The sequence below is a fragment of the Rhincodon typus genome, chromosome 11, assembly GCF_021869965.1.
Source record: "Rhincodon typus isolate 14 chromosome 11, sRhiTyp1.1, whole genome shotgun sequence".
In the NCBI taxonomy this organism is placed as follows: Eukaryota; Metazoa; Chordata; class Chondrichthyes; order Orectolobiformes; family Rhincodontidae; genus Rhincodon; species Rhincodon typus.
Window position 1 is genome coordinate 30,223,090 of NC_063342.1, and position 11,105 is coordinate 30,234,194.

The following is an 11,105-nucleotide window of genomic DNA, read 5'->3' on the forward strand; positions in this document are numbered from 1 at the left end:
GGTGTTAGTGTGCTGACTTGGAGAACTAACTGGCGAGGAAACAAACTGTAGAAATAAACGGGTCATTTTCTCAGTGGGAGCCAGCGGGGTACTGCAGAGATCAGTACAAGGACTGCAGCTATTCACAATATATATTAATGATTTGGATAAGGAAACTAAACATAATATCTCCGAGGTTTCAGTCAACACAAAGCTGGGTGCGAGGGTGAACTGCGAGTAGGATGCAGAGAAGCCTCAGTGTGATTTACACAAGTTGTGTGATTGCGCAAATGCACGGTACCTGAAGTATAAGAGGCATTATCCACATGGTTGCAAAAACAGGAAGACAGTTTATTATCTGAATGGCAACAGATTGGGAAAGGGGGAGGTGCAACAAGACCTGGGAATCCTGGGAATCACTGAAAGTATGCATCCCACTACAGCAGGAGGTGAAGATGACAAATGGGATGTTAGCCTTCATTGTGAGAAGATACAAGTACAGAAACAATGGTACAGTGCCTTGGTGAAACCACACCTGGAGTAGTGTGCAGTTTTAGGTCTCCTTGTCATAGTCACACAGCATGGAAACAGATCTTCAGTCCAACTGTAATCCCAAACTAAATGAGTCCCACTCACCTGCTCCTGGCCCAAACCTTTCCTATTCACGTACTTACCTAAGTGTCTTTTAAACATTGTAATTATGCCTACATCCACAACTTCCACAGGAAGTTCATTTCACAAGTGAACCAGCCTCTGTATAAAAAAATTCCCCCAACGGTTTTTTTTAAAACTTCTTCCTCTCACCTTAACAACATGTTAAGTCTCACACTAACACACTAACACCTCCCACCCCAGCCCCAATCCCATTCACATTAGGGTCTCCCATGGGAGACCCTAGTCTTGAAACATCCCAATCTAGGGAAAAGACACATACAATTTATCACATCTATGCACTTCATGATTTTATAAACCTCTATAAGGTCACCCCTCAACCTCCTATGCTCCAGTGAAAAAGGTCCTAGCCTTTCTTTATAGCTCAAACCTTCCATACCCAGCAACATCCTGGTAATTCTCTTCTGAACCTCTCTACCTTAATAATATCCTTCCTATAACAGGGTGACCAGAACTGGGCACAGTACTCCAGAAGAGGTCTCACTAATATCCTGTACAGCCTCAACGTGACTTTCCAACGCCTATACTCAAAGGACAGAGTAATGAAGGCAAATGTTCTAAACGCCTTTTTAACCACCTTGTCAATATGTGATACAAACTTCAAAGAATTATGTACCTGCACCCCTAGGTCCCTCTGTTCTACAACACTACCCAAAGCCCTACCATTAATTGTATAAGTCCTGCCCCTGTTTGTTGTACAAAAATGCAATACCTTGCATTTATCCAAATTGAACTCCATCTGCCATTTCTCAGCTTATTGACCTACTTGATCAAGATTCTTTTGTAGTCTTAGAAAATTTTTTTCACTTTGTCTGAGGAAGGATGTTCTGGCTGTGGAGGGAGTGCAATAAAGATTTACCAGGCTGATTCCGAGGATGGCTGGTCTGATGTACAAAGAGATGCTGGTTTAGTTTGCACTATATTCACTGGAATTTAGAAGAATAAGGGAGGAATCTCATGGAAATCTACCCTAATAGGGCTATACAAGAGAAATGATTCCCCATTAGTGGGGAGTCCAAAATCAAGGCTCACAGTCTAAAGATAAGGAGTAGGTCATTTAGGACAGATGGGGAAAAATTTATTTACCTAGAAAGTGCTGAGTCTCTGGAATCCTCTGCTACAGAAAGTGGTTGAGGTCAAAACATTGAATGTTTTCAAAAAGGAGGTAGCTATAGCTTGTACGGCTGAAGGGATCAACGATTATGAGGCGAATGGTGGAATGGGCTGAAAGGGCCAAATGGCCCATTCCTGTTCCTATTTTCTATATGAGTGTGTTTGGAGGCATGAGTTGTGGGGATGGGAAGTGGAGTTTCCAAAGTTAAGCTGCGAAAAACATATTAATTCCTGCAGACCATACAAACTTCATTAAAGGAGAAATTTATATTACACCCCATGACCCATGTAATCTCTGAATTTTCCTTTGTTGGCCCTGGGTTTCTTCTAGGTATCTTATACCTCTTTCAGGTGTTTTGATGGTCATTGGAGGTTGGAGAAGTCTCGCTATTATGTTACTGGCATGAGTGTGGGATGGCCTTTACTGGCCAGCACATCTTTTCCTGCTGATTGTTTTCACATGTTTCAGGCAGGCAAGCACAATGAAAGGCTCTTTAATTCTTCCCAACAATCCTTCTCCTAACATCTTCCTTGCATCAGAACATTGAATGAACTTCAAATGTACTTAGTTGGTTGTAAAGCACTTTAGGATTTCCTGAAGTTGTTTAAGTCTTTGTTTTTCACTCCATCATATGAACAGCAACTTCCCTCTTCAAAATAAAACATATAACACCCCAAAGCACTTCACAGAAGCATAATAAAGCAAAAAACAGAAGCCAAATCAAACAGGACATTATGAACAGTGACTGAGAAAAATGATCAAAGATGTCGATTTTTAAGAAAAACCTTAAAGGAGAAGTACAGTTAAGGAGAATTCCCGAGCTTGTGGCTCATACAGCTGAAGGCATACTCATCAATTACAGAGCTGAGAAAGTGGGTAATGCACAAGACTGAGGTGATATGGAATTGGAGGAAGATGTAGCAGTGAAGCTGCAAAGGGATTTAAAACAAGAAGCTAAGCAACAGCCAAGACTAAAATCATTAATGAAAGACCAAACAAACCTGTTGACAGAGATAGAGCTGGTTCTTTTTCTTTCCTTCCTTTCTCATACTCATTCTGTTCATTACATTGATTTGATCCTTCCAGGGTATCTACAGCCTTTTGTTCATGTTTTCTATAAAAGGAGAATAAAATGTTAGATCAAAAGGAAACCCAGCTTCTCTTTTGTAGGGCAAATTGAATATACTGAATCTGTTGATAAGACTCATATAAGTTTAGTACCCCACAACTGGCCCAGACATTCCCAAAGCTGGTTTCTCGTCTCTGAAGTGTAGGCTGGAGTTGTGCATCAGGACCATTCCCAATCACTGACACAGCTAATGCTGTGGGAATTGTCTGGGAAATCTAAACATGTACAGGGCAATTCCCCGCCTTCTAGGCCTCTCTTAAAAAACCCCTTAAAGTTAGAAACTTCAGAGTCTTCAGCTCAGTTAGACTTAACAGTTACCGAGGAAACACCAGGGGATTAAAAATGTATAATAGCTCCCAGGAAACCATTAAACTGACCTCCCCAATTGTACATGAATAACTTGACACCCTTAACACCTGACACTGTACTTGACATGTATCATTCATCTCCCTCCATCCCAGAACCAATGTAGTTCTTGAGGACCAAATACCCACAACGCCACCCATTGGTCTGGCCACTTGCCTCCCCAAAACCCAGACCCAACAAAAATCCTCACCATTAACCTGACCCTACCTCACTGGACATGTCAGACACAACATGACCCTCCCTGAAACATTGTTAGCCATCAGATATTGAAACAATCCATGATTACATGCATAATGACCTGGATAATATTCCAACTTAGGCTGACAAGTGGCAAGTAACATTTATGCTACACAAGTGCCAGGCAATGGCCATCACCAACAAGAGAGAATTTAACCATCGCCTTTTGACACTCAGTGGCATTACCATCACTGAAGCCTCCACTATCAACATCCTGCCGATTACCTTTGATCAGTAACTGAACTGGACCAGCCATATAAATACAATGATTAAAACAGCAAATCAGAGGCTGGAAATTCTGTGATGAGTAACGCACCTCTGGGCTCCCCAAAGCCTGCTCAATATTTACAAGGCATAAGTCAGGAGTGTATCGGAATCCTCCCCATTTGCCTAGATGTGTGGAGCTTCTATGATGCTTAGGGACCTTGATACCATCCAGGACAAAGCAGCTTACTTAATTGACACCCCATCTACCAGTTTCAAAATTCCATCCCTCTACCTCTTTTGCGGCAGCAGTATGTAACACCTACAAGATGCACTGCAGTAACTGACCAGGATTTCTTGACAGGCCCTTCCAAACACAACACCTGTACCACAGTGAAGGACAAGGACAGTTGATACATGGGAACACCATCGCCTGCAAGATCCCCTCCAAGCCACTCACCATCCTGACTTGAAATATATTGCTGTTCCTTCACTGTCACTGGGTCAAAATCCTGGAACTCCCTTCCTAACAGCATTGTGGATATCCCTACATCCAACAACTGCGGTGGTTCAAGAAGACAGCTCGGCACTATCTTCTCCTGGTCTAACCAGGAATGGCCACATCCCAGAAAGTTATAGGGGAAAAAAATCCCAACTCCTCAGATCCTCAAAAGTGTTTCTATGGACCTTGAGATACAGTCAAAAACTGAACTGAACTAAACTTCTCGAGAAACTGCTATAAACAAAGTCTGTGAAGTGATTCAAGCTCTCCAATGTAGCAAAAAAAGAAAACTAATCAAAAACCTATTTGTGGAAAATAAAAACACTATCTTTACATTAACATTTCCCAATTAGTAAAATCCAAAATGATTTGACTAAAATGAACTGGCAATCACAACATCAACTTCCAACTTTATTCCTGTTATACACAATAATTTCCTGTCTCTTGCATTTTATACATTCCCTCTACCTCTGCCAACCCACACTGTCTTATATCCTGCTCAGCTCTGCCCTCTGGCCCTTCCTACTAAGCCTTGTTGCTTTACTACTTCTCCACAAAATTCATTCCATCAATTATCCTTCTGATAATTTTTCCTAATGTTCAAGCTGCTTTCTCAAATTGAATGCATTTAATTATACCAATGCAGTAACACAAATGTAGTGTGGTTAACAAATGCAGTTTGTTCTTTTAATAAACTTACATAGCTGAAATTTGTGGTGACAGGTCTGAAATTTTTATCTCAAACTGCAATAGAAAAAATTGAAAAAGTTAAAGCAATTCACAAGATTAAAAAAGAGCATAAAATTAAGAGAAGGCAGAATTAAGCAGCTCATAACCCGAAACTATGTAGAAATCACAATAGTTTTGGGCAAAACAGATTATTTAAATAACGGAGATCAAAATTAATAAACTAAAATATCAAACAGTGAACTCAGACTTAAACTACAAGTTAATGCCTGGGGATCAAACCGACTATCTAACAAGAACCAGAAACAGACTGAATTCCACTGATACTACCGCATTTACTTTAAATGTGAACATGCTGAAAAGTTCATCTGATGTGTCAACCTAGAGGATTGTGTGTAAAGAATCAAAATATTATGCTAGGCATCAGGGAATTGATAGCAATGTTCTAAGCTCACTAATGTTACCCTGTCATAGGATCACACAGTTCTCTAACAGTCTAACATATCTTACTGTCTTTTAGGTTCTTACCTCAGTCTGTATACTTCCTGAAGCTTGGTGAATTACACATTTTATGATCAGACCTTTACAGTCACTGCTCATACATTTCATTGAACAGAAATCCTGAAATATATAAAAATAAATGAATTCATTTTTGTTTTTGAAGTCAAGGCAAATGCAGAATAAAACTTGAGGCCTGATTTTCAGAGCTGTGGAACTTCAAAAATGGTGGTGGGACCTGGACTTGAAAATCCAGTTCCTATTTCTGGCAGATTCCAATTTTTGCCAGAAGAGGGAAGGGTGTGATCCAAATAGTTGTAAAACCTGAACTCAGCAGGGACATTTGAATTTAATTGCTGAGTTTAAAGAGGCTCTGTTTTGGCTGTTCCAGCACCTTAATCTTCAGTGGGGGAGTCACAATTTGATGGAACAGGTTCACACAACTTGAAGGGCAAGTCAGAATCTGTTTCAGTGTCATTATGTTTTCTTTTAAATTTTGCACTCTAAACTTTGAAAAGAAAAGCTTAAACTGTCAGTGAAAGATGAAAAAAAAAAACTTTTATTTTCAGGCCATATAACAGGTTAGAAAAAAAACATAACTACCTGTTCCACACTTTCCCCAGAGCTCTTTAATGACATTTCCCAAGAGCTATTGTTATACTATTACAAATACCATGCTGAGTTTCCAAAGGTTCAAAAGCATATATCACAGCAAAGGGCTCTGGGTTCAGAGCTTGATTATTAGTTTGGAGATGATCTTGAAGGATCTGGCTACTGAATAGAGATGTGTTTGTTTTTGTAGTATATTATTTGAAGAAATTTGAAAGCCTTGATGAAGAACAGTGAAAGTAGGGGTACAAGTCTAAAGAAGTTGCAGGAGCAGAGAGACTGGAATGTATTTGCACACAGATCGTTGAATATGGCGGGAGAGGTAAACAGAGCTTTAAGTAAAGAATAAAGGATCCTTGGCTTTATTAACAGGGCCATAGAATACAAGAGCAAAGATGGGGTGTTGAACTTGTGTAAAACACTTGTTACACCTTAACTGGAGTATTGAGTACAATGAAGTAAACGAAATGGAGAGTTTGTAGAGACAGTCTAGAAGAATGGTTTCAGGGATAAGAAATGTCAGTTATGGAGGGTAAATTGAAGAAGTTGGGATTGTTGAGATTGTCCTTGGAGAGAAGAAGGCTGAGAGGGGCCTTGATAAAAGTTTTCAAAATTATGAGTAGTTGGATTGTGTAGATATGATGGAAGCTGTTACTACTCGTAAACAAAAGAGTATGGATGTAAAGTGATCTGCAAAAGAAGCAAGGGTGAAGTGAGGAAAAACATTTTCACTCAGTGAGTAGTTAGGGTATAGAATGCATTGCCTGACAGTGTGGAGAGGCAAGTTCAATGCAGACATTCCAGAGGACACTGAATGATCATTTGGCTTAAATTACATGCAAAGGTATAGGGGAGAAAGCAGATTTCTAGGCAATCATTTAACAAGTTAGTGCAGGCACAATACACCAATTGGCCTTCTTCTGTGCCATAATACTTCTGTGATTCTGAGACACCAGCAACAATGTTTAATTTAGTGGTGGCATGCTTTATATTGTATTTCCTGCCCTCTTCCTGTTAAAACAGATAAAATAAATAGAATGAAAAGTATTTCTTACCTGATTAGATTTTCCATGATACTGAGTCTCCTTTAACCTTTTCCAGCAAGTAAGATGATAGGCTATCAAGCAATAAGAGTCACAGCAAAATTCTATATAGCCCTGAAATGAGGCAAAGTGATATGCATATACGTGTCAAATTTCATAGATATAAAAATAAATATTTCTTCCTGTATTTTTGGAAGAATTCAAGAAAAAGAGGAAAATGTTGAATTTTCAGAAACATTTTGTTAAACTTACTGAACTGTTGAAGTTTAATGAGATTAATATTGAAGGACAACAGTAAACAGGAGAATGGACAAGGATTTTGTCAAAATTTAATAGACATTGGATGCTTCTTGTTGACAGTATCCAAACTGAGGCCCAATAATAAGCAGGTTTTCCTTCAGCTTTTCTGCATCCTTTATTGTATGTGGCTTTTATTGCAAGAGCATATTACCAAAAGCTATAACAGTAGAAGTGAGCCATTCAACCCACTGAGTCTGCTCCACCATTCGCTGAGATTATGGCTGATTTGATAGTCTTCAATTCCACTTTTCTGCCTTTTCTCCAGAACCCTGGATTCCTCCACTGATTAAAAATCTGTCTATCTCAGCCTTGAACATACTTAACGAACCAGCCCTCACAACCCTCCAAAATGTACAACCTCACATTTCCTATATGATGTTCCACCTGCCAAAATTTTGTCTGCTCACTTAATCTATCTACCCCGCTGCAGACAGTTATGGCATCCTCAGTACTTGCCCAGCCCACTGATTTCTGTGTCATCTGGTAATACTACGTTTGCTTCCCACATCCACGTTATTAACATATACTGGCCCCAACACTGATCCCTGATACTCTACCAGTCAGGTCACCATTAAATTAGAACTTTTTTAAAATTAGAATCCCTGCAATGTGGAAACAGGCCCTTTGGCCCAACAAGTCCACACCGACCCTTGGAACATCCCACCCAGACCCATCCCCCTATAACCCACCTAATCTACACATCCCTGAACACTATGGGCAATTTAGCCTGGCCAATTCACTTAACCTGCACATCTTTGGATTGTGGGAGGAAACCGGAGCACCCGGAAGAAACCCACACAGACACGGGGAGAACGTGCAAACTCCACACAGACAGTCACCGGAGGGTCTAATTGAACCTGGGTCCCTGGCGCTGTGAGGCTGCAGTGCTAACCACTGAGCTACCATGCCATCCTGAAAATATTCTCTTTATCCTAACTCTGTGCCTTCCATTAGTTAGCCAATCTTCTGTACAAATATACTACTATCAATACACAGGCTGTTGTCTTATTAATTAGCCTAATGTGCAGTACCTTATCTTTTAGAAATCCAAATATATTACATCTACTGGTTCCCATTTACCTCCCCTTGCTTATTACCTCCTCAAAAAATTCTAATAAATTTGTCAGGCATGACTCCCTTCATGAAGCCATGTTGACTCAGCTTAATTATATCACATGTTTAGAATCATAGAAAATAGAAACAGCAGTAGACCATTTGGCCCTTTGACGCAGCTCAGCAATTCAATATGATTATGGCAGGTTATCTTACTCGGTCCCTTGTTTCCAATTTCACCCCACACCTTTTGATCCCTGTAGCCCTAAGAACTATATCGAACTCCTTCTTGAAAACATTACTTCCCTCATCCAAATCATTAATATATACTGGCTCCAACATTGATCCCTGTGGTATTCCACTAGTTACAGGTTGCTATCTTGAAAATGTTGCCTTGATCCCAACTCTGTGCCTTCTATTAATCAGCTAATATTGAAGCTAATATACTACCACCAACACAATTGCTCTGATTTTATTTCAGTAGCTAACTGCTTTTACCAACTGCTTTTCTATTAAAGTCCATTATAATGGATGTAATCTTTTTCCAAGGATATGTTAAGCTAACTGACCTACATTGTTACCTATGTTTTATCATTTTTCCTTTTTGACTAAGCATGCTCTCTTATCTCCTTCCTCCAGAACTTTTCCACATTATAAAGGATTCTTGGAAGATTACTACCAGTGCTTCCACCATTGCTGGAGCTGCTTCCTTTAATATCTTAGGATGTAACTCAACGGTCTAGGGGACCTATCAGCCTTTAACCCCATTAGTTTCCTGGAAGATTATTTTTTATTCATTTATGGAATGTGGGTGTTGCTCTCTCATATAACACTCTGCTGCATTTCTTCCAATTACACCAACTGAGCAAGTCTGTTACTTAATTTCCAAATCTACATTTTTATCTTTTGCTACCAAACCCAGGTCTTAGAACTGGACATTTTCTCAAGTCTTCATCCATAAGCTTTATGTCTTCAATGTGATCTTCTTCCCTTGGCCAAAACTGATAATTCATAAATTGGATCTTGGGGCCGTTGATCTTCACATCCTTGTCTTCGAGTATGCTTCTCCAGTTTTCCAGATACTCAGTCATGTTCTCATCATCACCGTCACATAGCTTGGTCTTCCTGATATTTCTTAGCAACTTGTCTCAAAACAAAAAAATGTTTTGATTCTTCTGGGCTTTAATCCAAATTGCCATTCATTAATTCCCACGGTTTTTCTCAGCCACTGGTCTATGATTCTCACCCAAACTTTAAAGTTATGTGGTAGGAGCTCAATTTCTCAGTTGTTTTTGCAACCTTGAGTGTCTCTCTTTCCTTTGAAAAACTGTTTAAAATTGTTTTGCCTCCATGTCCTTGAGGTTTTCTCTTTATTATAACATAATTCAATAGCTTATTCAGGACCTGCACCCTTACTTATCTGTAAGTGCCATACTCCCACTAGTACCTCATCTGGTCCTACTAAAACCAATGCGCTGAGGATATAGATAGACACATGACTGCATGATATAACTATAATGTTATAAATGGAAACTTGGTTAAAGAAAGGCAAGGATTGCAGCTCAACACCCCTGTGTATAGAATTTCCGGGCTGAAAGAAGGTGATAAAAACAAAGGCGTACATTGTTGGTTAAATAATCGATTGTAGCATTAAGTAGGAATGATACACTAAATGAAGCATCAAATGAGACGAAATAGGCCATATGAGAAACAAAGGGAAGCTATACTGCTTACATGTATGTATAGCCCCCCAAATAGTGGGAGAGAATTAGTGGGACAAATATGTAGCAAATTCCTGAGTTCAAAAATAATAGCATAATAATATTTAGGGACCTGAACTACCCAAATACCAACTGGTATATGAACAGTGTAAAAGGTACAGAGGGCACAAAATTCTTGACTACATTCAAGAGAATTTTTTTTTGCCTGCATGCAACAAGAGAGAGGGTGTAATTCTGGATTTCGTCTTCGGAAATGAAGCTGGGCAGATAGATGCAGTAGTCGGTGATTGTTTTGGAGGCAGTAGTCTCAACACAATTAGATTTTACATCATTAGGGAAACAGACAAAGATAGAATAGCAGTAAAAGTCTACTTTGGGAGAAAGCAAACTTTTTTCAAGCTGAGAGATAATTTGGCAAAAGTGGACTGGCTACAGCTACTTAAAGAAAAGACAGTGGCAAATCATAAGAGGCATTTAAATTGAGATTCTACAGATACAGTATATGCATGTCCTCACAAAGAAAAAGGATGGTACTGCCAACTATAGAGTTCACTGGTTATCCAGAAGCGTACAGGGTGAGATAAAGAAGAACACAGCTCATGACAGTCTCAAAAAAGTAATACTTCATGAAGCATATTGAAACATATAAAGGACAGCGGTGAAATGAGAAAGGAAATTTGGAAATCAGAAAAAAAATTGGCCAATAAAATTAAGGAAAATCCAATGAGATAGTAGGAACTGCAGATGCTGGAGAATCTGAGACAACAAGGTGCAGAGCTGGATGAACACAGCAGGCCAAGCAGCATCATAGGAGCAGGAAGGCTGACGTTTCGGGCCTAGACCCTTCATCAGAAATGGGGGAGGGGAAGGGGGTTCTGAAATAAATAGGGAGAGAGGGGGAGGCGAATAGAAGATGGATAGAGGAGAAGATAGGTGGAGAGGAAACAGACAGGTCAAAGAGGCGGGGATGGAGCCAGTAAAGGTGAGTGTA

The 11,105-nt window shown here is 39.6% G+C and overlaps 1 protein-coding gene across 1 annotated transcript in view; it reads right to left on the minus strand.

The window, feature by feature from the left end:
• The window catches only part of LOC109934213, a 53,521-nt gene that overhangs the window by 7,513 nt on the left and 34,903 nt on the right, over window positions 1–11,105 (minus strand). The window contains exons 9-13 of the mRNA XM_048603074.1: window positions 7,053–7,154; window positions 5,419–5,511; window positions 4,904–4,947; window positions 2,767–2,879; window positions 830–894 (exon numbers count right to left, since the gene is read on the minus strand). Of these exons, the coding sequence (XP_048459031.1) occupies window positions 830–894; window positions 2,767–2,879; window positions 4,904–4,947; window positions 5,419–5,511; window positions 7,053–7,154 (417 nt within the window). The remainder of the gene's footprint in view (window positions 1–829; window positions 895–2,766; window positions 2,880–4,903; window positions 4,948–5,418; window positions 5,512–7,052; window positions 7,155–11,105) is intronic.